This window comes from Teleopsis dalmanni, chromosome 2, assembly GCF_002237135.1.
Source record: "Teleopsis dalmanni isolate 2A chromosome 2, ASM223713v2, whole genome shotgun sequence".
NCBI classification, from domain to species: domain Eukaryota; kingdom Metazoa; phylum Arthropoda; class Insecta; order Diptera; family Diopsidae; genus Teleopsis; species Teleopsis dalmanni.
Genome location: NC_051847.1, coordinates 82,598,036 through 82,624,223, shown reverse-complemented (window position 1 = coordinate 82,624,223; position 26,188 = coordinate 82,598,036). Strand labels below are relative to the sequence as shown.

The following is a 26,188-nucleotide window of genomic DNA, read 5'->3' as shown; positions in this document are numbered from 1 at the left end:
CTGGTATAAACCTTGTAATAAAGTACACACATATAAATATTACCGCAGGTGCTACGAAAAAAATTAAACTTCCACAAAATTAGAATAGAATTTGAAGAAATTGTGATTTTCTCCATTATTAGTGATAGTTTTTCTATGCTTATCTCAAGTCGCAAACAAAACATCTTTAGAAGAGTGGAGAAATTCTCGTACTTTTATTTAAAATTTATTGCTTTATAAAAATATTATAAAGCATATTACCAAAAATTAGTACTTTTAATATATTAATCTGCATTTGAAAGGAATTTCTCGGATTTATTTTTAACTGTTTTTTATCGGTGCTCTAACAATTATGGTTTTTTACTTAGAAGCCTTTTATAATAATTACGAAGTATTTCAGTTACTATAAATGGCAATAACATCTTATGACTTTTCTACAATAAATTTTTTCAATATAAGAATTTATAATTCTTCTATGGTTGAGTTTTTTGTTTTCATAAATATTATGACTTTTTAGATGGATGTCGATTTATTTTCATATAAGAAAATTGTAAGTGCAACGGTTTGTCTTTTAAATATTTGTATATTCATAGACAAGGGAGTGAAATAAAAGTTTTATATTTTTAATTAAGTGATAATATATAGAACATTCACAGTTATAATTCGCTTATGATTTAATTTATACAATACTAATTTAACATGGAAAGTTGAATCTGGTTAATTAAAGATTAGAAATCATTATGGTTGTTGCTTTACAATTTTTATGCAATTCATCAATGAATGAATATAAATTGGATTAGCATTATTTGGTTTTCAGTAGAATCATAAGTGGTTTATTGTTATTTCTAAATTCTGTGAGAGTTTTAAATATGCTTAAACTAAGTTAATTGCCTGTAACTAATATGGCTTTCATTGTATTAATGTTACTTTTAGTAATGTACTATATTATTATAAATATCATATACTAATATTAAATATCAAAACACCATTTTATCCCAACCATAGACATATTTGTATAATGAAAGTAAATATAGGTATTGCGGTATGCACATAGTATTTCTTTTGAAGCGTAGACTCTGTCTTGAGTGCATATACCCATGTAGGCAATTATCTACTAAATTGAAAATGAATTATATGCTGTACATATTAGATTAATAGATGTAATTACAGAACTAAACTGCATTAAAAAAATAAATAACTGTTTTTCCTTAATAGTAATAGATAAAATTTCTTATACTTTATTTTATTAATTTAATAAATTACTAGGACAACGTTTTTTGTTAGTATGAATTAGAAGAGTTATAACTTTAAAATAGTTTGTTTTATATGACATATGAATTAGCTGATTATAGGTAAGTTTCAAGTGAGTCTGATATTATATTTTAAAGGATATTGCACAATTTAGGACATTTAAAATTTTGAAAATATTGAAGAAAATTTTTTTAACGTATCACTTAATCAATTTTATAACGATATCGGAGAATCAAGATATATCGGGGATCTCATGTGAATGACGATATTTATGGTTTATACTGAATGTTTTCTTTTGCAATGAATATCTAAACAATAGTTTAACAGTTTTTGTAATTAAAACTTCTATGTAAAGGTTGCTTATAGAAAATGCTGAAAAGGGTATCATTAGCAAAAGGGAAGGTGTTGAGTTTCATCATAATAATCCACACATATCTTTTATGAAACAGCAAACACTGACTTTGAAATTTTGACATAAATATAAAGTCCTGATATTGCATTTTATGATTTTAATTACTTCCTATCTCTGTAATACTGTCCTGTTACCGTATAACTATGTACAGTAACAGTAACAAAAGTCAATTGCGAGAAGTATTTGCACCAATTATTTAAAGATAAAATATTGAAATTCAGCAATACAGAAACATTGATTCAGAAATTGTAAATTGTAGTCAAAAATATAAAGCATTATAAAGATTCATATAATTTTTGCAGTCAATTTCTCTACTATGAAATGCTTTCTACCTTAAATAGAGTTTTTACTTTCTCAAATTCACATAAAAAACTTATCAATTTTTATTCCAAAATGTCAATAACATTTTCCCAAATAATTGTTAACTTCATTTTAATATCTTTAATTTGTTTTCCTAAGTAAATGTTTATTTTGTCGATTTTTTTTAAATTTAGTTGTAGTTTTTCTCATCCGGACCATTGTAAAATGTATTGACATAGAGAAACTTGACATTTTATCACCACATTTTATAGAAACAATTAATTAATAAATTTCAAATACCTGAACAATTTCAATGATGTTTTGATGGGAGTTTTATTATGTTATTTTATCTTACCTCTGCACAAAACCAACAGATTTGATTAAAATGTTTATAACTAAAGGATTTCCTGGTATGATTGCACAACTTTTGCACGTCTCATGTTACAGCTGAAATTAAACTAGGTAAGTAAGGCAAAAATAGTAAAATTTATAATTTAAAAAATAATAAAAGTCATGGTTTTATAATGAAAATATACAGCAACAAGATCTGCAGCAACATTTATTACAATGGCAACATGTTGCACAACATGCATCACCGGCAGAGCTTAGCTTTCACATAAACAAATAATATATCGTTTACCCCCGTTGGCATGCTCCGTTCACAGTTAAAAAATTCTTGTATACCTTCGATATTTTTTTTATGTTGGTGATTTAGTCACTGTGTGGTTTTTACTATTTTAAAATAATAAAATAAGATTTAGTTGGATTTAAATAAGTTTTGAACGGACTATAATGCATTTAAAACTCATTATAAAAATTAGTTTAAAATGTAGAGAATTTAAATTGAATTTATGCGGATATCTTTTACAAATTTATAAATAAACATTTTAAATATGTTAACTGTTTTGAATTAGTCTTCGAAACGAGTTGGTTGGACATGGGGCTTAATGCAAGCCCCATGTATACGAGTTGTATGTGAATATTTTTAAGTCTCCGCTGAACTCAGATAGTAATTGAGCCATAATGTCGTACCTTAAAAAGCAAAATTAAGACAAGGAAGTCGTTATTTTTACTTGCAATTCAAAGTAAAGTTTTGATTATCAAGCAAAACCTATTATCAAAAAACCTAATAAATTAAATAATATAGGCATATTAAATATTAAAGATAATATTCAAGAATTCGTATTTTATAACATTTTATATTTTTTCTTTTTTATTTACACTTTATTTAAATAAAATTTTATGGTATATTTTTAAAAATATTAAATCTTATCTCTGAATGATTTACTCATAAAGTTTAACTATTTTTGTAAGCTATTAGTGCTTTTTCTTCCTGCTTATACACTTCTACTGCAGAGGTTAAGTTAGGTTAGGTTGAAGTGGCGGCCAAAACCCAATTGACCACAAATAATGACCCATTGACAAGCAACCGATTAGCGTTGTTCGTACACTTGACCCACAAAAGGATCGCTATTATTAAATGTTGCGGTTACTATTATTGTTTTTATTTTGCTATAATAGTGGAATACGTGCATGCGTAAATGGAAATGTGTCTAAATATCAATTGATTAAATTCATATTAAATAAATTTTTAACATTCATTTTGCTGAAAGAAACTAAATTCTTAATATAAACTATTCTTTTCGAAAGAGAGATTATTTTTTATCGAACAATAGTGATATTTTTTTTTTAATATTTAATTAATTTAATTTTTGTCTGACTTTACAGCTGTTTAGAATATTGTCAAAAACCCCATCATAAGTGGCTTTGGATTATTTATTTTATTTCATTATTCGTAAATCATTTTTCAAGACTGCTAAAACCCTTGATTTTGGCGTGGTCCTTGCAGTGTTAAAGAACTATTTACGAATAATTAAATATAATAAATATTTCTAAAATTACTGATGATGTGGTAATTGACAATTCTCGAAACTGCTGAATGGTACCCCAAAATTCAATTAATTAAAAATTAAAAAAAAAATTAAACTATGATATTATATTTACTAATAATAGAATTAAAGTTGAAAATCATTGACATTGACTTTGCAAATACAGTTCTAATTTATTATCATTGCTCACCAAACTTCAACCTTCTATCTTTAAGAAGTACATGATTGCAGAAGATTAAATTTAACTTAGACATAATCGTAATTAATATAAAAAGTAGGAAACTAAAGTGAAAAAAATTTAAATTATTATTAATTTGCAAGAAAGCCTTTAATTTTTGTAGTCCTTGTAATTAAAGAGATTATATAGATTTCAATGCCTATAGATATATGGGCATATAGATCTATATATGCATATAGATTTCAATGCCTGTAATAAAAGAACAGAATCCTAAAAGGGTTAATACACTCTCTTAAAATATAAAAGTAAAATTTTAAAAGTAATAGGAATTGCTCATCCCTACGTACATAGAGTAGATTTCAACTATTATGTTGCTGTCCCTTCTTAATTATCCTGTTTAAATCACTATATTTACTTGCACTGCAATCAAGAGCGCTTCCGAATCCTCTCCAGTAGACTATTACACCACAGATAAACTGTCCTGTCCTAAATTTAACATTCTGACAAAAAAATGTGGAATTGTTTACAACTTTTTAAATCTTCATATACTGTTCTAAATATATTTTTCATCATCTTTAAAGTACTACACTCGATACAATATAATCACGCCAAAAAATTTTTCAATACAGGAAATAATTGTTTAGGTCGACTTCGGGAATAGCTTTAAAAGCGAACAGAGATTCAGTTTATATCTCGTCAATTGTGCCAAAACGATGTTCCCTGCATAGTCTATTGAGCTAAGGAAATAACCAGAAATTTGTTATTAGAAAAAAATTAACCTAAACCCATATGTGGCACTTTGTAATAATATTCATACTCTACAATTAGAGCTTCTGGAAGACATTTGATAGTTTATGTGTTTTTAAAAATAAAAAAAAAATTGATTCAAGCCATAGATGTAATCTGAGTATAAAAACAATTATGAAGACAATTAAAGACATGCAATGCTTTCCATTTCTTATTTGTGTGGTATATTGTATATCATAGGTTACAAGTCTAATAAACATGTATGAAGTAATATATATAGTATATTTATTAAAGAATGGCTTCAAATCAGGTTTTAAGGCAACCAAGATAAAAATAGTTTAGGTTTTGTAATTAGTATATTAAACTTGCATTTTCTATGCCAAAATATTTAACCGAAAGGAGGTTGTCTGTATCAAAAAGTAGTTTGTCAACCCTCTTATTCATTTTGTTAAATAAATAAAAGTTTAACTGCTAAGAGTTCATTAAAATTTTATACATAGACACACCTATGTATATTCGAAAAGCGGGAAATCAACTCCTTGGCCAGACTGACCGAGTAAACAAATAGCCGTAAATAATAATGATCTACTTTATGGTAATGTGTACGTACCGTAGACAAACTTACTTTTCAGGAAGTGCTTTAGCATCTTTTGCATCTCAGAGTTTCGTAACTCCAGCATTTAACGAAATTGTTTTCATTTGTTCACAGCTGTTGCGGGAAAATGAAAGTCATTCCACAAATCTGTGGCTTACGTACATAAACTGACAACATTCACCACAAAAACCGTAAAAAAACCTAATAGCATTCTTGTTTTTAAATAAACTGCTTTGGCGGCTTAAAGTCAATAATGTAAATTAAATATTTTATCTTATAAATTAAATAAATAAAAATGATGACAAACTTAAATTGTCCAGTTAGAGCCCAAATAATTCCATGGAGCATAGCAATTTGCAATTATGAATGTGCATGTGCCCTTCAAAAAACTTTACACTGCAAAAAATTAATTTGATTTTATATTACCTGTTATTTTAACCATTAGCGGACATAATTTTTTGGTTAACAATAAAATATATAACATTTTTTGTGGATAAAATTCGAAATACAAAGTATTAATTTTTATAATCAGTCAATATAGTATTTGAGATCAACATATACTCGTGAATCAAAATAACATATAAGTACAATATAATTTAGAAAATATAATATTAGAATATTAATTCTTCTTATAATATATAAGGGCATAATGTCAATTACGTCTCGAATTCTAGAAGTAGATTTCTATCGCATTTCAAGCATCCCAAAAGACTAGAGTCCACCAAAACCACGTTTCAAGATGCCATCTTTTATGCAACAGTAACTTAAATCCGTTCCTATTAATAAACAGTAGACAAGTCAATATGCTTAATACAATAATTAGCAAATTAAATTTATTCAATCCCTTCGTTTTTAACGTGATTATATGCCGAAAAGGCTTTATAGCACGACGTCCTTAACACATGTATCAGTATAATACTCCAACAAACGCACCTATTGTAATTTCAAGGTTACCGTTGATATCAATTTAAGCAATTATTTTTGTATATAGTTTCCTCCTAGGAAGTGTACAAAGCCTGTCGTATATATCTACTGACCTCTAAATCTCAGTACACGGTTGGAAAATTTAACTCTATTCCGAATAAAAGCCATTCTACTGCATAAATATTGATTTCAGCCACAGCTATCACAATACAGCAAACAACAGGCCAACTACTATAGGCTACGACAGCCGAAGCTGTCGGCAAGGTACTATGTTTAAAGTTACTATGCTGTTAATGCCAAGGTACTATGTTTGAACAGCCGGTCGCGTACCACAATTGAAACTCACTCAAAACCATTTATATTCCAAATACTATTGGATGGTGTCCCCAGGACTTTCTTCACCTCTTACAACAAATATGCCTTAACTCGGAAATATTCTAACTCCTATCCCAAAGAAATAACTAAACTAGACAATATGAAAAGCAACTAATATAAGGAAGAATTTCAACTGATGATAATAGTAAAGTAGCACTACGTTAGACACTAAAACATAAAGAACCACATCCGATTCCCAACTCAGATATATCATTTACTAATTCTTTGACTATTACATTTAACTACAAAATAATAAATTTATTTGATTTTAATGTGTTTAAAAGATAGATTGTTCGTCTGCTATAATAATGTTTTGTGGAATAGAATAAGAAAAGGTGTACTAGTCAACTCTAATTGAACCAAAATATCAGTTGTTGTTGACAATCATACTTTGAAAGGAAGGAAATCACAAAGTAGCCGGCTGCTTCTAAACCAGATCAAAGCCGAACAGTCAAAAAACTTGACAATCTCATCTACCTGTAAAACAAGATCAAATTCTGTCACCTCCGACATACCCATTATGTTAAGATGATAATAAAGACCATGATGATCCAACAAATAGCCTGCCAACAACTTTAGTTTTGTTTAACTTAGAAGGATCATTCTACTGTAGGTAAACGGACACAGTAGCTCTTTAGCCTGGTTATTACCTGGCGTGTCACGTCAGTAATGTGATACTAATACCTCAATATTATAGGAAAATGTGCATGTTGTTCCACTAATCAATATATGCATATAACCATTTTCAACACGTTGTATCTAAACATCTGATGAAATTACTTTTCAATAATAATATAATATTGATATAATAATATGTTCTTTCAAATTTTACTTGCGATGTATAACATTACCAATATTCTTCTTGGGATAACTAGGTTTATATCACATATTTAAATTAAATTTTAGGAGTAAGTTAAAACTTTGTTGAATTGTTGTAATGCGACGAATGTTACTCTATGATCAAAAGATCTACTGTTTCACTTAATAGATTGAGTTTATTTCTACGACTCAGTTTTCAACGAGAAATTGTGGTATTGAAACTACTTTATGAGTTTTATATCTTCATCCAATATAAGATGCTCACCTGTACAACCAAAAAGATAAAACATCCCTCATTTAAACATCAGTGCCAGGCGTACTCCTAGCACATGCTTTGTGGTATTTTTCTCTCTGCAAAACCTGCAAGTTCCATTAGAGTAAGAATTCGGTTTCATTTTTATTCATTTAGTTGAATATTATGATCAAATTGTATTATCTTGGAATATTTGATGAGCAATTTAATTCCAAAAGCCCTTGTAGAATCTTTTCTAAATAAGATAAAAGTACCACAGGTATTAGTAATTCTCAGCTATAAAATATGCTACTTAAAACTATAATGCTTTGTCAGAAATTCTTAAGATTTTTTTGTAAATGGTTTTATGGTTAAAGCTATATAAACCCTTATGGATTGTCACATAATAGCTTTCTTAGTTTCCATTCTTTTTTCTGAATAATGGGAAGAAATGATATCTTCTTAGACTACATTATGGTTTCAGGCGTACATACTACGAGACTGCTTTCATACTGACAAATTTGTTTTAATCGGAAACCCATAAAATCCGTATCTGAAAAAAATTCAACTTTTCAAAACACTCCACCACTTGTCTTGATGTCAGCTGATTAAAATACCATAGACAGTTTTTATGACTGCCTGGCTGTCAGTTAGGATGGTTATTCTCTGATTATTATAATTAGGATCAAGAGAGAAGTATACACACTTGTCCATCGCGTAAATATCTCAAACTGAATAATATAGTAATTGATTTTAGTTTATATAGCAAACTGTGATATAAACACACCGCACGAAAAGAGTAGCTAATGTAAAATTAACAGTGCAAAACACTTGCAACACTACCGTCGTACCAGTTAACATGGACGCATGCGACAATTTGACGAATGTTAAAGCAACAATGCATCGCTTGAATAAATACGAGTAGAAACACAGTTTTTTTAACAGCAATTGCTCCTGCAAATGCAACATAATTTGCTTAGGCTGACTGACAATCGTGACGTTGACTCTGTTGGTTAAGTAATTCTTCCGAATTTAACATGCGCTTCGGTCTGTTTAGTGTCATGTTAATGTTTACAATTTTTGTTTTATTTAATTTGCATTAACTCTACTTTTCTTTGCAAAAGTGAATGTAAGTGACTTCCTTTCGCTTTTAAGACACAAAGAAAAAAATTATGCCAATTGAGACCGCAAAAATTGCATAATTTTGGACATACGAGTATCTTATATAGAGCAAGGTCGTGTCAGTGACACAAAGTTTGCAAATAATTTACACTACATCAATTTTTTTAATTAAAGATAAGTTTAATGTAAAGAACTGCATTTTTTAGACGAATGGATGATAAAACATAAGGAAAACAACTTAAACTGAAGGTGTAAAATTATTAGCAATTATATATTTAAATGTGGTTTAGCAGATAATGAATAAACAATTTTTTTAATTTTTAATTTATTGGCTTATTTTTTTGGAATATTTGAACTTGTTAAAGTTCAGATCATTTTAATTGCGACTTTCAATCACTTTAGAGCTTAGTTATTTAATCCAGTGGCGTAACTACATTTTTTAGGCCTGTAAGCAAATTCTAACTAAGGGGCCCCTACCAACATACTAAGGGGCCCCTCTTTTTATACTCTTTACACGAAAAAATGTGAAAAGGATATATAAGGTTTGTCAAGATTTTGGATATGAGGTTTCTCCGTTTTTAATAAAGGTATTCAAATGGAATTTGGTGTATACAGTACTGATATATGCAAAAGACAACGTACAAAATTATTTTCAAATGGGTTTAAATCTAGATATAGCTTCCATATAAGTCTCTCGATTAAGACACATATTTTTCTTAGAAAAACTTTTTTATTTTATAAATAGGGTTAATATTTTATTTGAAGTACATACATATTATGTACTTTAAATTTAAAATTTACGTATCTTTTATAAAATGCAATATGAAGTTATTCCAACAAAAAACGTTTCGTCCCACTTTTGAGAATTTATTAAAAATAAATACAATGAATACAAAAATTTATAGTGGGGCCCCCTAAATTCGGGGGCCCGAAAGCGTTGCTTCCAGTTGCTTCCCTGTAGTTACGCCACTGATTTAATCTATCAATTATTTGACATAAAATTTAAATAACTACATAAAACATTGTTGAAATTATATCTAACAAATATATGTTGTAGTTACACATTTACCATATATTAGACTTATCTTGATAGTAGAGGACCTATTCTCCATTAAGAGAGAAGGACAAAAGTAAGTCAGTGTCGTGATTATATATAAATAATTTGCCCTTATGACTATTTTAATTTTGATTAAATTTTATACAATAAAGTTCGCACATCTTACTAGTGCTTAGCTTATAAACTACCTGATCTTTGCTTTCAATATGAACAAAATACAACATCTAAAGAAAGATTCGGTCTTCTCATGGTTCACATACTCTTCAGAGAGATATATTACAAAACAATTATTTAATATTTGCTCAGTAAATTATAAAAATAATTGGACTTACAACATTCCTAAATCTTTGCTTATATCAACTATTATCAAACTATTTTATAACTTCAACCAAAGTTAAGGATGTTTCAGAAACCGCAATTCTCAGCTATTATAGGAACAATTATATAATCTCAAATTTTGCATATAAAGAATATAAAAAGAGTTCTAGTTAGGACACCAATAATCTGTAAAAAAACTATTAAAAACAAAATATGATGCAGAAGCTTAACCCGACGACAACCTGCGATCCATAAACACCACAAAGAAAAGACAACCTGTAATAGAATAAGACTAGAAAAAAAAGAGGAAGAAAAAAACAATGTCTGTTTCTGTAATAACAATTTCTAAAAAGACAATACTAGGCCTACACAATGTCTATATTAAGTACAAAGGCAAAACTCAACTACATACTTTCTTTACAAATAAGAGAACTTTCTTCAAAAATACAATAAATAACAAATTACATATAAAAGTATTTATTTTTACTTTATTATTTATAAATAAATTGATTATTTTAAAAACTAAACGAAGACTTACTCTTTCTACTTATAAGTTTATAAAAACCCAAAATTTTTATTTTAATTTTGATATGTCTAAAAAATTTTTCTTTCTTCTATTAAATTTGAACTAAAATAGTTTTTACTTAATTTATAAAACTAATCGCTTTTTATTTTGAACTACATTTTTCTAACTTACATAAATTTTTATTACACAGAAAAGTAAAAGTATTTTTGAATCTTTAAAAAATTTTAAAGGTCAATTTTTATTGATTTAAATATTTTTTATACAAAATATACACAATGGTTCGTCTTAGATATGAAAAACTTTATTATCATTCAGGGTCATGAATGATCCATAATTACACATAATCATACGTTTAAACTTGCACTCATATATGGGTTATTAACTCCAACCAACTGCAGGCCAGTCCAAGTCTGCGAGTAATTAACAGCAACAAAAATGGTAATTTAACTAAAACTGGGAAAAAAACTTTTTTTATACTTTAATTGCTTGTAAGATAAGAAAGTATATAATTTTCAAGAAAAAAAAAATGTGAGGAATATTTTTTACTCAGCTTTTTAAAGAAATTATGAACTTATTCTATATAGTATATCGAGTTTATGCTATCTTATATTTTTTTAATATATATTATTTTATCGATTTATTGTATCCATTAAATTAGTATTTATAGAAAAATATTTATATTGGACATTTTTCATGAAATGTTTTAATATTTTCAATATAGCAGTGGAATATATACAATTTTATACCTTCTTACTTCTTAAAACAATGTCTATTTACCTTAGTGTGTTTGAAGAACAGCAAGTTTTTTTTAAATCTCAGACTCTTTTAGAGAACCCTCTATACATAACATTTGATGTGTATGACATTTTCGACATTTCTTTTTCTTTGGTTCACCTTCAAATCAAAATACGAATATATAAGTCTGAATTGGAAAAATATACAATACAATCTATAGGAACTAATACCAATATTTTCTCCAAAAATAATATCGCACAATATGAAAATATAAATGAAATATATTTTTTCATATTTTTATTTAATTGAATGATAGTATAAAAAAAAAACAAATAATAAATAAATAAACAAAAAATATTATGAATCTAATACTTTTAAAAATACTGAAATTATTCATTTTATTATTAATTGAATTAAGATGAAATATTCATTTTATAATGTTAAAGTGCAATTTAAGTTTTTATTAAGTTAACTAACAAAAATATTTCAAATTATACAAACAGATATATGGCAATGGAGCACAAGACTAACTGCTGAGAGAAACACCACTCTAGTTGGTTTTCATTCAGAACATCTACAAGATTTGGACATACTGCTGACATTAAACAGTAGTTGAAATCTTCCTGATGAGAAGACGATATGCGTTATTATAATGATATTTTATTTCATTAAGATTACCCATGAGGATATCAGTCTCACATCGCCTGTTGAATAAAATGTGTTTTATATGATAGCACATATTTCAATGGACTTATATTGACCTCTTGAAAGTACGTCTTTTTGAATTCTATTTCTGTGTCCAATTTCAAAAGTTTAGTGAGATTTGCTTTTGTTTTTTTTATATATTAGTAAAATTCTTAGTAATATATTATGCTAAGATTTTAAATTTATTAATATAATGATTAATAAATGTACTCCCTAACATTTTCCCACCATTATTTCCAATATTATGCTATTTTTCACTCTTTCCAAACAATAAATACAAAATTTATTAAACATTGATAACTGATTAGCCTCTACTTTAAATAATATAATTTAATCTTAAAGTCAATTATGACGATAGAAAGTGTTTTCTCAACATAAACTATTTTTTAATAAAAATAATAATTGTATAATAATAAGAAATAATAATTGTTTCAATAGAGACGTTTTTTTTTCCAATAGTAGTAATATACCACAAGAAAAATTTATTAGTTTTAATTAATTGAATTTTTGGTTAACCCTACAGCTGTTTCAAGTATTACCAAATATCCATCATTAGTGCACTTTTTAGGAATATTTGTTATACGTTATTATTTGTAAACAATTTGTTGAGACTGCAAGTATGAAGTGTTGAACTCATACCTTCTCAAATTTGAAGCTCAGAGTCAATGTTAATTACCCAACTGACCCAAAGTCGTACTTGACTTGGAGTTGTTCTAACTTCTAGTTTTGTTTTTTTGCTGTGAAAGTTCATTAAAAAATTCAAGCTAGAGAATAATAGAATTATTTAATTAATTTATTTTTATATAGAGGTTTTCGAAAAATAGTGGACTACAACAACAAAAAATCATTTTTATATTATTTTAATAATTGAATTTTTGGCTGACCATACAGCTGTTTCGAATATTGCCAAATACTCATCATCAGTGGTCTTGGAAATAATTCTTGTATTTAATTAATCGTAAATAATTTTTTTTAAGACTGTAAGTACCAGGAATCGAACTCGTGTCCTGCCAAATTTGAAGCTCAGAGCTAGCATATTAAATTTCAAAACTATTCTTCTTATAGAGGCATTATTTATTGCATAATTTTTTATTATTTTTTTTTTTTGTATAAAGACTCTTATGTGGGACTTTAATATAAGGAAATGATGCTAATGATGGTTTACAATTCGCTATAAAAAATCAAAAATTAAAGAATATTTTTTATTTTATATGTTTGCTTTTGATTCCATATTAAATTTGATTTTGCGGTCAATTATGACAAAAGAAACTATTGTCTTAATATAAATTATTGTTTGGATAGAGAATTTTTTTTTAAATATTAGTAAATTACAACAACAAAATTTATATTATTTTTAATCAATCAATGCAGGCTAATTGGTAAAATTTTTTTATTGTTGTAAAAGAATAAAAATTAAGAAAAAGATACCACAATTTAATTTACAATAATTTTTATTTTACCGATATTTCGACTTTAATATCCTGATGATGACTTTAATAAATAATATATCTAGTTTTTGAATTAAGTTTTTATATGCTAATAAAATATATAAATTATTTATAGTTGTTGAGTAAACAGAAATTTAAATAACACTGGTAAAAATTATTATTTAAACACAATATCATGAATTATGTCCAAACATAATAATTATCAATGCAATCTAACAGCCTCTGCATAAATTAACATTTTTACATGCAGCCACTGTAACTGAAACTGCTCTAACTGTTAAGTAATATTTATATGAAATAAATTACCCAATTATCAAAATGTGATTCCACTGACCTTTATGAGCTCAGTGAAGCGTTTTCGCAGATCTTCAATGATACGGTGTTTATCAAACCATAAGAACGGTTCATTACCAAATTTAGTTGCTTAAAAATAAAAAAATAATTGAAACACGTACAAAATACTTCGTAATACTTGGATTCAAAGAATGCATTTTAGTCATAATTTGCAATAATGCAACAAATAAATTTTAATTTCTTAGTATATCTGGTTTATTCTAAGATAAAACAATTTTTTGCAATTTTGATATTGTAAAAAAATTAACAATATAAAATATTTATATTGTAATAAAATTAACAAAAATGCAATAACAATTTTTTAATTGCCCGACACTATAGCATATTTCAAATTATATTGAAACATTATTGCATTTTTTAATCTAACAGTTAGCTAATAATTTTTTATACAATTTTTTTTTTTTGTAATGTTATTATCTTTAAGAATGCTTTGTGGCATTGGTCTTCCGTCCAAGATGCTGAAATGATATCATAAAATGAAATCAATAAAGGCATTAGTAAAATTTATGCGCAAAAACGTGTTTCTGTTGCTTGCAAACTCACATGTTGCAAGCAACATTTTTTTGTTATCCGACACAACAATAAGCTTTTGTGTTATACATTAAAAACATTATTATTTTAATATATTTTATTATAGTGTAATATTTCGAATAAGATTGCGCGCGTTGATTTGATTGTGCAAAGTGTTTCATTCAACAAATTTCTTTACATATTTTTATGCAAACAAAGATGACAATAGTTTTGTGTTTTATGTTTTTTGTTATTGTTTTTGTTTTTGTTTTTGTTTTTATAAAGCAATATACGCGCTGCTGATTGTATTTAGTTTTATTTAATTTAACAACAAAATTCGTGAATGACATCAAATCCAAGTTTAAAGGTACACAATTGAGTAAATCGCATCGCTTATTGCTACAAAATACGCATACGCAAGTCGAATTCTTCAAAATTAATTTGCTTACAAATAAATATAATATACATATAATACGAAACAACCAAAATAATAATAAATGAAAAAAGAAAACCGTTGACTTTTGAACCGTATTCCATATATCAACAACATCTCTTAAAATGCAATGTTAAATTTTTAACATAATGCTGTTCACTTAACAGCACGACTGCAAACCACTTTAACTTAACATAACAGCAAAGAAGCAACTGTGCAGTATGCATTGGCGAATGAGCACAATTATTATGCGGCAATGGAAAAAAACAAAAAACAAGAGTTAAAAACAATTAAAGTAATAAAATTAATAGAAAATGAAAACGAAATTGAAAACAAAAACAAAAATGTGTATGAATTAAATTTTTGCAGAGTATACTACGTAAACTCGTCATGTTTTTTATACGTAACGTTACCGTTTCAATGAGTCGCGAGTGAGGCCCCGAATTACGCATGGCACACACGCTTGCGCTCATGTATAAATATGTTGATTGGTACCAATTTGGTTATCATTCACATTTTGGCCACTGCAGTGCAGCAACCGTTTTGATAAATATTAAATATCAGCGTTAAAGTAACGTTTTTTTAAAAACACCAACTAAGCCAGATTCAAACATGACCGCCCTAAAAGTATTCGTAAGTGTTATTATTTTCAAACAACGAAAAAAATTAAGTGTTTTAAGTGCAAAAAAAAAATAACTCGCAAAAAGGATATAAACAGTTAAACAGAGCAAAATTGATGCTGTTATGGAACTTAAAATAATAATAAAAAAATATTAAAAATAATAGCAATTAATGGACAAAAGAAATGATCATACAATAAAAGTTATATGGCAAACATATTTTGAACTCTTATGCGCCCAAAGCATTTGTGTAATTGAATTTGTGAAAATTGTTGCCAAGATACGAAGTTTTTGCAATTAATTTCAATCTTGTGTGATTATTATCATTTGAAAACGTTAACAGTGTACAGAGGAAATATATAATGAACGTTGTAATATCAAAGAAAGTAATGTAATTCATGAAGATTGTGTAATATAAACAAAAAGAAAAAGGAAAATCGTAACTATTATTGACTTTATTGACATATGACATGCAAAAATAATTTCAAAAGAAACAAGGTTTTATTATAAAAGTTATTTTCTATTAAAGAAATATTAATTTAACAAAATGGATACATTTCTCTATAATTCATTGGATGAAATTGATAATAAAGAGATATATTTTAAATTAAAAAATTTAAAATTTTGCTGTAAAAGGATTTATGTGCAAATAGAAGAAAAAGGCATTTCTAACATCTCTGACTTAACACAGTTTAACAGTTCTAATTCTTGTTAACATGACTGTGACATCTCTGACTCTGAACATAACTATTATTTTGAAATTGACCAATTTTAAATCATAAATCTAAACCAAGAAAAATACATTGAAAAAAGTAGACATCCCTGATTTAACACAAATTTTGAAGTAATTCTAATTCTTGTTAACATAACTGTTATTTTTAACTTATTTGACCAATTTTAAATCATAAATTCAAACCAAGAAAAATGCATTGAAAAAAGTAGACATCCCTGATTTAACGCAGTTTAACAGTGAAGTAATTTTAATTCTTGTTAACATAACTATTATTTTTAACTAATTTGACCTATTTTAAATAAAAAATCCAAACCAAGAAAAATGCGTCGAATGAAAGTAAACACAGGGATGTTTGCAGTTTAACAGTTCTGAAGCAATTCTACTTATTAACAGAATTGTAATTTTTAGCTTGTTTAGCTAATTTTAAATAATGTCTACAATTTTGTAATAATGAGCTTAGTAAATAACTCATTATAATAAGGATTAAATGAATATAAAAAACAGTTCTTAAAATTTTGTAAAAAATTTTATTTAAAGTTCTTAGACATATTGTCAGCTCATTTCTCGAAAATTCATAAAAAATAAAATTCATTCCCTTGATTGAAACTAACTTCTAGAATTTTGTTTTGAAATGAAAGACATGCAGTGCGGTATAACTGGAGAAATACTTCTTACTAGATAAGGTTAAATTTAGTTTGTTAAGTCGATCCAAATAATAGTTCATTATGATACCACTATTAAAACGTTTATTATACCCTACACCAAGAGGACGATCAAAAATGATATATATATAAAAACGATATATACTCATACATAATGTCGAAAAGAAATACTTGATTGTGTTATATTTTAATATTATAAATAAATTTTAACTAATACTTACTTCAAGTCTTATAAAATAAAATAAAATACATATTGTATTTCAAACAAGGTATTAGATATTAGTGTGGTACTGCTTAAGTAATTGTCCTCACTGAATTCAGATGTATATTAAAATTTCAGAAAAATTATATAAAATAAAGACTGTAATTAACTTCCAGTATTTTTAAATACAAGAACACATTATTTACAACTTGACAAAAAACAATGTGTTATATTAAAAGTAGTATATATTCGATTATAAATAGAGCTTACAATGTCCTTTGGTTCAATTTTCTAGAACATTTATATAATTCATATTAGCTATAACCAGGGTCAAAATTTGTTATATTATCCATATAAACATTGTTTCTACATCTAGAATGATGAAAAAATATCCTGTATTAATTTGATATTGGACCAGGCCGATTTGACAATGAATTTAGTGAATTTTAATATTTTGACCAACATTTTTCACTTTCACTTTTTTTAACTTTTTGCTTTGACTTTATATATCTACTTAACTTACTTTATTATATATCGAAGTTTATATTAATGTACATATATACGACATCTAGCGCCAATTATACATTGCCACGTTTACTTGTCGTTTGTGGATTCTACATAATAATGCACATTTTTATAGTGGATTCTGCATAAAGATGTACAAACTTAAAGCCCAATAACGCAAAAACTTTAATATATTGGCATATTTGGCATATAACATAATTGAAGAAGTTGTTCCGAATAGCTGACTCAACAAAAAACAATGGGCATGACCGAAAAATCAGAAACGCCCTATCTTGTATACAACTTTTAATCACAATATAAGATATCAGCAAAATCGATCGTGATTTTCTTCGCATATTTCGACTTATATCACCAAAATTTCACAATAATTCAATTTTATTTATTATGAGTAAAATTAATAAAATAAAGGACATTTATAAGGACTTCTAATATTGTCAAAAATTATTTTTCTATTATCCTTATAATATTCTAATAATTCTACTATAGCATTTTTTTATAGCTTTTTGAATGTAACTTTATTTTACAAAACAGACGATATTCTCAAAACAGTTTAGGAAAACATAATAATATAGATACCAAGCAGAACAGTAATAATAGTATTATATTATGGACATATATAGACGCTATATTATATTATTATTATGCACATCTTGAACATCCTGAGGATTTATTTTCTGGATGCTCTTAGGCAGTTACATGATCTCCACTTAACTATAGTTTGACAGTTCTTATGGTTTCAGATCGTCTGAAACCCTTTTAGCTTTATACACTAACACAATGGATCAAGATTCTTAGAATTATCTATATATAACGTAGCTTTTTATACACTTTATGGAGTAAAACATAAAATGGTTTTTAATGTATATAAATATAGATAAATATTTTTCTTATTAAGTATAAGGTATTTATTTCATGTTAGTGTTAGTTTAAGTGTAACTATCGCCCAATTAACTTTATTAACCATTTATTTTTAAGTATTCATATCTTCTTTTTAACTACTCTTTAATCAATTACTGCTAATAATAGCCATTATTTTATATAATAACAATTTTATATACCACTTATTTCACCGGTATATATGAAATTATTATATTACATCGCTTTATATAATTGTAATAATAATACGTATATAATTTCTAGGTGATTTTCGCTCTCTTTGCCGTTTCATATGCAGCACCTGGATTTTTCGGCAAACAGTAAGTATCATATTAAATAATTACATACATTCAAAGCAATATAAATATTTATAAAATAGCTGAATATTAAAATAAAACACTTTGCCAAAAATTAATTATCTTCACAATCACATAATCAGAAAATAGCAACAAATTGTCAATTAACTCGATTGAATGCTATTTGATTCAATCAAGGTATCTAGTCTTTCGGCGGCCAACATTTTTATGCGGAGGAATTTGTTGACTAGAAAAAGTGTATAACAACAATAAAAAAATAGCAATAATTAAAATTGAATATTAATGATAAATGCTGTTATTAGTATAAAAATTGTTAAACATGAAACCGCAGTGCCTTGGTCATTTGCCAAGTCCAATTGAATTGCTACTCTAATTGAAGTTTGCTCAGGTTCAATCACATCGAAACAGGCAACATATTATTACAACGATTTCGTTCACATAATCTGGCTACTTATATTCCAAAAACCAGCATATTTTCATCGACTTTTCACTTTCCGTTGAAAATGGAAAACTTAAAAATATTTAAAAAATCTATAAAACAAAACCAAAGCATTTTTACGCATAAGATTTTATATATTTTGTATTAACGATTTTGTGTCTTGCTTACTTTTGCAGTGAACACCACACAATTCATGTACCTTACAATGTACACACAATCCATCATCATCATGTCGAGAAAGTGCCAATTGTGAAGCATATTATTAAGGAGGTGCCCGTTATTAAGGAGGTGCCTGTAGTGAAGGAAGTGCATGTTCCCGTCTACAAGGAAGTGCATGTCCCAGTTCACGTACACCATGAAGATCACCATGATCATCACGATATTCATGAACATCATGACTTCCACAAGGGCTGGTCATCCTCTGGCTGGTATTAAAAGGAATGTTCCAACATTCTTTGTAAATATTGTTTTCTAGTGTTTTTATATTTTTTTTTTCGTTTAACTTTAATGTACAAATTGTAAAAATATTATTTTTATTTTTATTTAATTTTTATTTTTACTCTTCCAAATTGTTTTCGACATCCAAAATGTAAAAAATGTAAATATTTAAATAAAAACTTTTTAAAAATAAATTCACTTGACTTTAACATTGCACTACTGGCCTAGTATCAAAATTACTTAAAGTCAACTCTAGAATAAATAACCGGAAAGCGGTTGAGTTTGCGAAACATAATGAAGATATGGTGGCCAAGAACGATATCAAGTAAAGAACTCAGGAGGCAAACTAACCAAACGTCTATTAATGTTAAAATTCAAAATCGATAATATAGGTGGATAGCCCCTACCGTACGCCTTAGGATTATGACGATATCCCGCACGTAGCGCTAACATGGAATCCCAGGGAACCCGGCTTAGAGGCAGGACATCTACCTCAACCAACCTCTCTATTTTAGCATTCCAGGTCTGTTATATAATATTGATCTTTTAGACCTTCATTCTGTTGTCAAAAATGTCTCAAAAAGAGTATAATTTTATCACTTTCGTTTAACTTTGGAATATTATGACATTTTGTAATATTTCTATTAATGATCTATTGCGACACAGCTTTATTTAATAAATTTTAAATTTTTCTTCATTTACTCTAAATTAAAGTTTTTTCATCCAAAACTCTCTATAAAGGTTTAAGATGAATGAAGGCAAACGGCTTACTATATTTGAAATGTAGATGAAAATGAAGAAAATTGTAAATGCCTTAAAATGTTATTTACATTTTATTTATATAAATAACTAAAAATTTAGTTATTTTATATAAATTAATCTTTTCATAAACAATTAATTGTATATCTAGTCAAGTAGGTTACAACAATTTTAACATCTTATTACTTCCGCACTAGGTTCAATATCAGTGACAATGTCTGGTTATTTAGGATGTTGATTTTTATCGAACTGCCTCAATTTACAGCTTATCATTGTACATGGATATGATTTTTTTTAAAAAGTTAAGAGTTATATGATGGAAACTTGCTTTCAAAAACATTTCCTACACTCCTACATTTAAAAAGTATGCAGTTAAAAAAGTGGAAGCACAACTCATTTTCAATAAATATACATATATGTACGATCCTTTGGGTGCTGCGAAAAAATGTGGATAAGTATGTCAATTACTAACATTAAAGCCGGTGATTTATTAAAAAATTAAGACCTGTTTCTTTTTGACTTTCAAAAACTGAAGATTAATTTAAGTAGAGAAAAGTTTATTTTGTTATACAATAAATTTAACGTATCAATAAAAAATTCTTATATACTTAACCTTTTTTTATAATAAACAGAAATGTTATCCTTTTATATTAAAGAAAAAAGGGGGACTGTAACCATTACAACACTCCTCAGAGTTGCTGATTTCCGAATATTTTCCATAGGGTTTGTAAGAGAGAATACTTATAGGTAAACATTTAGATTACTTACGCCTTTTGGACTTATTAGAATAAGGTGTACAAAGTGAAATGTTCAACAAATGATTTTCTCACTATTAATAAAGCAACAGCTCTATCAAAACTTTAGTAAGATGGCACACCATCTGTAAATGAACTTAATTAAATAAGGTAGTATATTCTTAGTGCTTGCACTTATAATCATAACTTACATTATTACTAATAAATGTTCACTTAGTACAAAAATATTGATCCAAAGGACATGGGCAGACAGTTTATAGGATGTAACCAAATCGTAGGTAATCCCTCCGCTCCTATACCATCCAAATCAGTTTTGAAAGTCACTGTTATGCAGCTATTGCATTAAATTTCTGAATTTCCTAAGGTTTTCAGCTACATTTTTAGTGTACATAGTTAAAATAAGATGATAAGTAATAAGAACTCATTTATATTTTATTTCAGGACACCGAACCGGACCCGGAACCGAACCGAAAATCGAAAACCGGAAAAAACCGATATTTTTGCTGGAACGAAAACCGGAACCGAACCGAAAAAAATATATCGGTTTATTTCGGTGCAGCACCATATAGTTTGGTATCTGAGCATCTCTTTCTTCAGTTGTTGAATTTTTATTTATTTATTTTTTTGAAACATACTTCAAATTGACTAAAACTTATTACCATTAATGGGTGTTCCTTTCAAATGTTGGGGTATTCAGGATTCAAAAGAATAATGGACCCAATAGTGGCTGCTATAGGCAGTAATTTTTTAATTAATGCCGAAAATATTAAATTGTTAATACCTGAGACGGCTTCTAAAATTATAACTAAAATACGTACAGTTTTAGATAAAAAAATGATTTCTTTGACATAGTTGCTCGACTGAACAAATCAATTTTGCGAAGCAATGCACAGTTGGTAGTAGACGGTAAAATAAATTTGTTTACGTTGGGAATGATGAAATTGAAAAGTAAACATACAGAAATTTATGTAAAAACATGGTCGAAAAAGTCATAGAAAAATATATAAAATTGATGCCCAGCAAATCTATTCGATTACTACAGATAATAGAGCGAATAGATAAAGCGAAGAAGAATATTTCGTTATTGAAGCTGAATGTGAATCTAATGATGACTAAGATGATAGCATGATTTTCGGAAATAACTTTGATTTTAATATTGACACGAAATAAATAAAGATATTAATATCTCTTAATTAATTAATTAATTAATTAATTAATTGCCGGAACGAAAAACGGAACCGAACCGATATATTTTCTTTCTTTTGAATCGGAACGGAAAAAATTTCGGTTCGATGCCCTGTTTTATTTATAGTTAAAATAGACCTCTGTAATAGTATGGTGGGTGTTTAGGGTCTATTAAGATCTGATCTCAAAAAACACTTAATATATTAAAAAATTTCTTAATTGCTCTATCCCAGGAATAGGGTTTTAAATTCTGAAGCACCGATGTAATTCGCAAAACTGTTTACTGTAAAATCTGCATTGAGATCTTACTCTATTTGATATCGATAGGAACAAATAGGTCTGTGTGTTCCTTATACCAGTAAGATACAGCTAACCTATACTTTAGTTAAAGTAAAGTATAATGAAAGTCTTTGTTTTATGTGTTGATGCAAATACTACTTTGAGTATCAGCAAATTGTAGCTACGGTATGCTAACCAAAAAACTCTTCTACTTCGATGCATCATCAATCAATCGACTTAAAACGCTGTTACTAATGTGTATCTTTGATTTTCCGTCTTTTTTTCATTAAATCAATGTAAAATTTTTAAGAGTTTAATACAATGCATGTATATGATTCAGCGTTTGACAAATCAATATGTAATTAATTTCGTTGATCAGAACTCAGAAAATTTCAGCGACTCTGATGGCTACGTCTCTGCGTAGTGACCAATATTATACAATGGGACTCTCTTTGAATACAGTGTTCATTTTTTGTGAATATAACTATGTCACTATCACTACAAACACGCCGCTAAATACAAATTAAGTGACACCACTACGTTTATGACTTAAAACTCAAACAGCCCCTTTAATCCCAGCTAAACACATATGCGTGTCCAGATTTCAAATTAACGAAGAGTGTTACACTTGATTGATTCAACTCTAGAAAATCTAGCTTACTATTCTCACAATTCAATTATCAGAATATTTTTGTCAACAAAATAATCTCGATTAATACTGGTATTTATTAACACTTACCATTACCATTACGTCCGGATTCCAAATCAAAAACACACTGATTTAGAGTTGGATCAATTAGTGACACTGTAGTCAACTAGTGTGTACTTGATCCAGCTCTAGAAAATCCAGCTCAATATTAACAATCTACAATCTATTCTCTTTAGATGCCTATTCCACCAATCCATGCTTGCCGCTAAAAGTATGGTTTAATTTGTATTAGTAATCAAAAATGATCCAAAGCATTCACATGACCCCATAGAATATGGTGAAAGTTATTTGGGTAGCCTACAGTTAAACCAAGAAAGAACACAGTAGTTACACAATTTGACTTTCAAAATGGTTTAAGGTGTCCATGAAGTCATCTGGAGCAAACGATTCCCCGCATTCTTGATGACTTGATGAATAGTTTCTAACAAAAGTGTGATGAGGGAGATGCATGTCATGATTATTGGTGTGATATCCTTGTCAAATACATTAGATTTTCTATTATGTTCATATGATGTGCTATTATGTAACTATTTGTTTGTTATTCTTCCATTGTACATTCCCATGCAATCCAGTCATATTATAAAAAATGCTTACTACCATCGCTGGCTTTATTTTTGTAATTATTTGCTAGTCCATAAAGCGACGTACTATTTTTTTTGAGTAATAAATTAAATTTCATAAAATAACTTAAAACTGCAATTAAACGCATTACGAAATAGTCAATGGTGACTGCAACATAGCAGATGCCTCAGATACTTAATTGCAGAGGAAAGAGGAAAATCTTTTGCACACATAAGTATGGTTTATTGTCTATTAATCGGGTTTTCAATGTTTAATGAATTGCAATGGAAAACTTTGCGGCTGCGTTTGATAAATATCTGCTAAGTATATGCTGTGCATTATGAATGAGTAAACTAGGAATTAGAGATCATGCAGGTGACCAGTAATTCAGTTCAAAGCATGTTAAACACGTTTGACGTCAATTTAATGAGATATTTTATGCTCAACGTGGACTTGACCTTGCATTATTTTGTATGATTTGTTATGGAGTTTAGAATAAATTGAAAAAATTAATAAAAAACTACTTTCACAAATGCAGTTACGCGCCGTTGAGGTTGACAGATTTGTGGGCGTTGCATGTCAATTGTCACATACCATAAAGCAGGTTAATTAATTAAAATAATTTACCAAATAAACAACCAAGCAAACAAAGTTTGTTGTTCAACAAACAAGAACAAGTGACAAACAACCGATTGACTTTGAACAACGCCGATGAAAATGAAACTACACAGAAGGTCAAGACCAGGTGAGATAAGCAACTTAAAGCTAATAAAATATTGTCCAAAATAATGAAAGTACATGAAATATTGTTTCTTTTTATAAAAAATTATATAGGATTTTATTTAGCCAACAACAATTTTTTTATTGGTGGAAATTTAACAAGATTTATTAATTTTTACTAAATTGAGAACTTTTTTTGCGTGAGAATGCGTTTTAATTTAATATCAGTTTCAACAATTTCGAGAAGATCGGAATGAAGAAAATTGTCTTAAGGATGAGTAAGTCCGAAATTATTTTACAACAGCACCTCGAAATTCTGTGGCATAGAAAAGATTACACTACTGAAAGTTACTTGCAGTATGGGAAGTTGGGACATTGGTGTGGTGACACTCCGGCAGGGTATTGACGTTCACTCCAACCAGGCAATGGTGGTGCAGCTACTGGGGCTGAACCGCCGCCATTAATATTGCAGAATGGATAATTAGGGCAAGAGTGTGGGTTGACACCAGCTGGGAATTGACCAGAGCCAGCGTTTCCGCCACTAGGTGCTCCATTCCATGATTGTCCTCCATTGTTCCATGATGATTGTCCTCCATTGTTCCATGATGATTGTCCTCCATTATTCCATTGATCATTATTATTATTCCATTGATCATGTCCACCATTCCATTGACCATCATCATTATTATTATTCCATGATGATTGTCCATTATTCCATTGGCCATTGTTATTCCATTGTGATTGTCCGTTATTCCATGATGGCTGTGAGTTCCATGATGGTTGTGGTGCGCCCCAATTTGATTGAGGATTATGTAGTCTAGCATTATCACAGATAGGGAAGCCGGGACAGTCCTGTGGATTTACACCAGCGGGAAATTGTGCAGCAGGTGCATGTTGAGGTTTTGCGAAAGTTAACGCAATAACTGATAATAAACACTGTAGAAGATAAGGAATCCGATAATATTACAAACGTCGTTGGATTTATGTACTATTATTTTAGTTTATAAACATTTTCTATACTCACCAGTTTGAAGAACATTTTAAAAAATCCTATTATTTTATTGCAAGAATAAAAGGTGCTGTTGCTAATCCAACCTAATCGGACTATAAAACTTAAAATTTTAAACTTCCAATTGGCTTTTCGTACTGACACGAACGAACTGTTTATTTTGCGATTGAAGTTGACATTTTTATACTCCGACATAAGAATTTGCACTCATATGCTGCTTAGGTGATCTAAAACGTATCTTGTAAATTGTATCTTTACACTCCACACACATCGATGCAAATGTAATTGTTTGGGTTGGGTTGCGGTACAAACGTTAAGGGGATTCTTGTTGTTGCATGTTATTTGGAGACTGCGTTGACTGATCATATATATGATTGGTGCACAGATTACAAGAACTACTCCGGCTTTTGTGTTAGCCCACAACATATTTTTTCATATTCATACATTCTAACAACTACAAATAAGAGTACGTAGAATGAACTCAAATCAA

At 28.2% G+C, this 26,188-nt stretch overlaps 1 protein-coding gene across 1 annotated transcript; it reads right to left on the bottom strand.

Annotated features, from left to right (window-relative positions):
* Positions 1 to 24,872: 24,872 nt before the first annotated feature.
* Positions 24,873 to 25,867, bottom strand: LOC119677570 (bifunctional endo-1,4-beta-xylanase XylA). The gene is made up of 2 exons (XM_038088975.1): positions 25,714 to 25,867; positions 24,873 to 25,625 (listed from the first exon to the last, which is right to left on the bottom strand). The coding sequence occupies exons 1-2, from the start codon at positions 25,726 to 25,728 to the stop codon at positions 25,038 to 25,040; spliced, it is 603 nt and encodes a 200-aa protein (XP_037944903.1). The 5' UTR covers positions 25,729 to 25,867; the 3' UTR covers positions 24,873 to 25,037.
* Between the last annotated feature and the right edge of the window lie 321 nt (positions 25,868 to 26,188).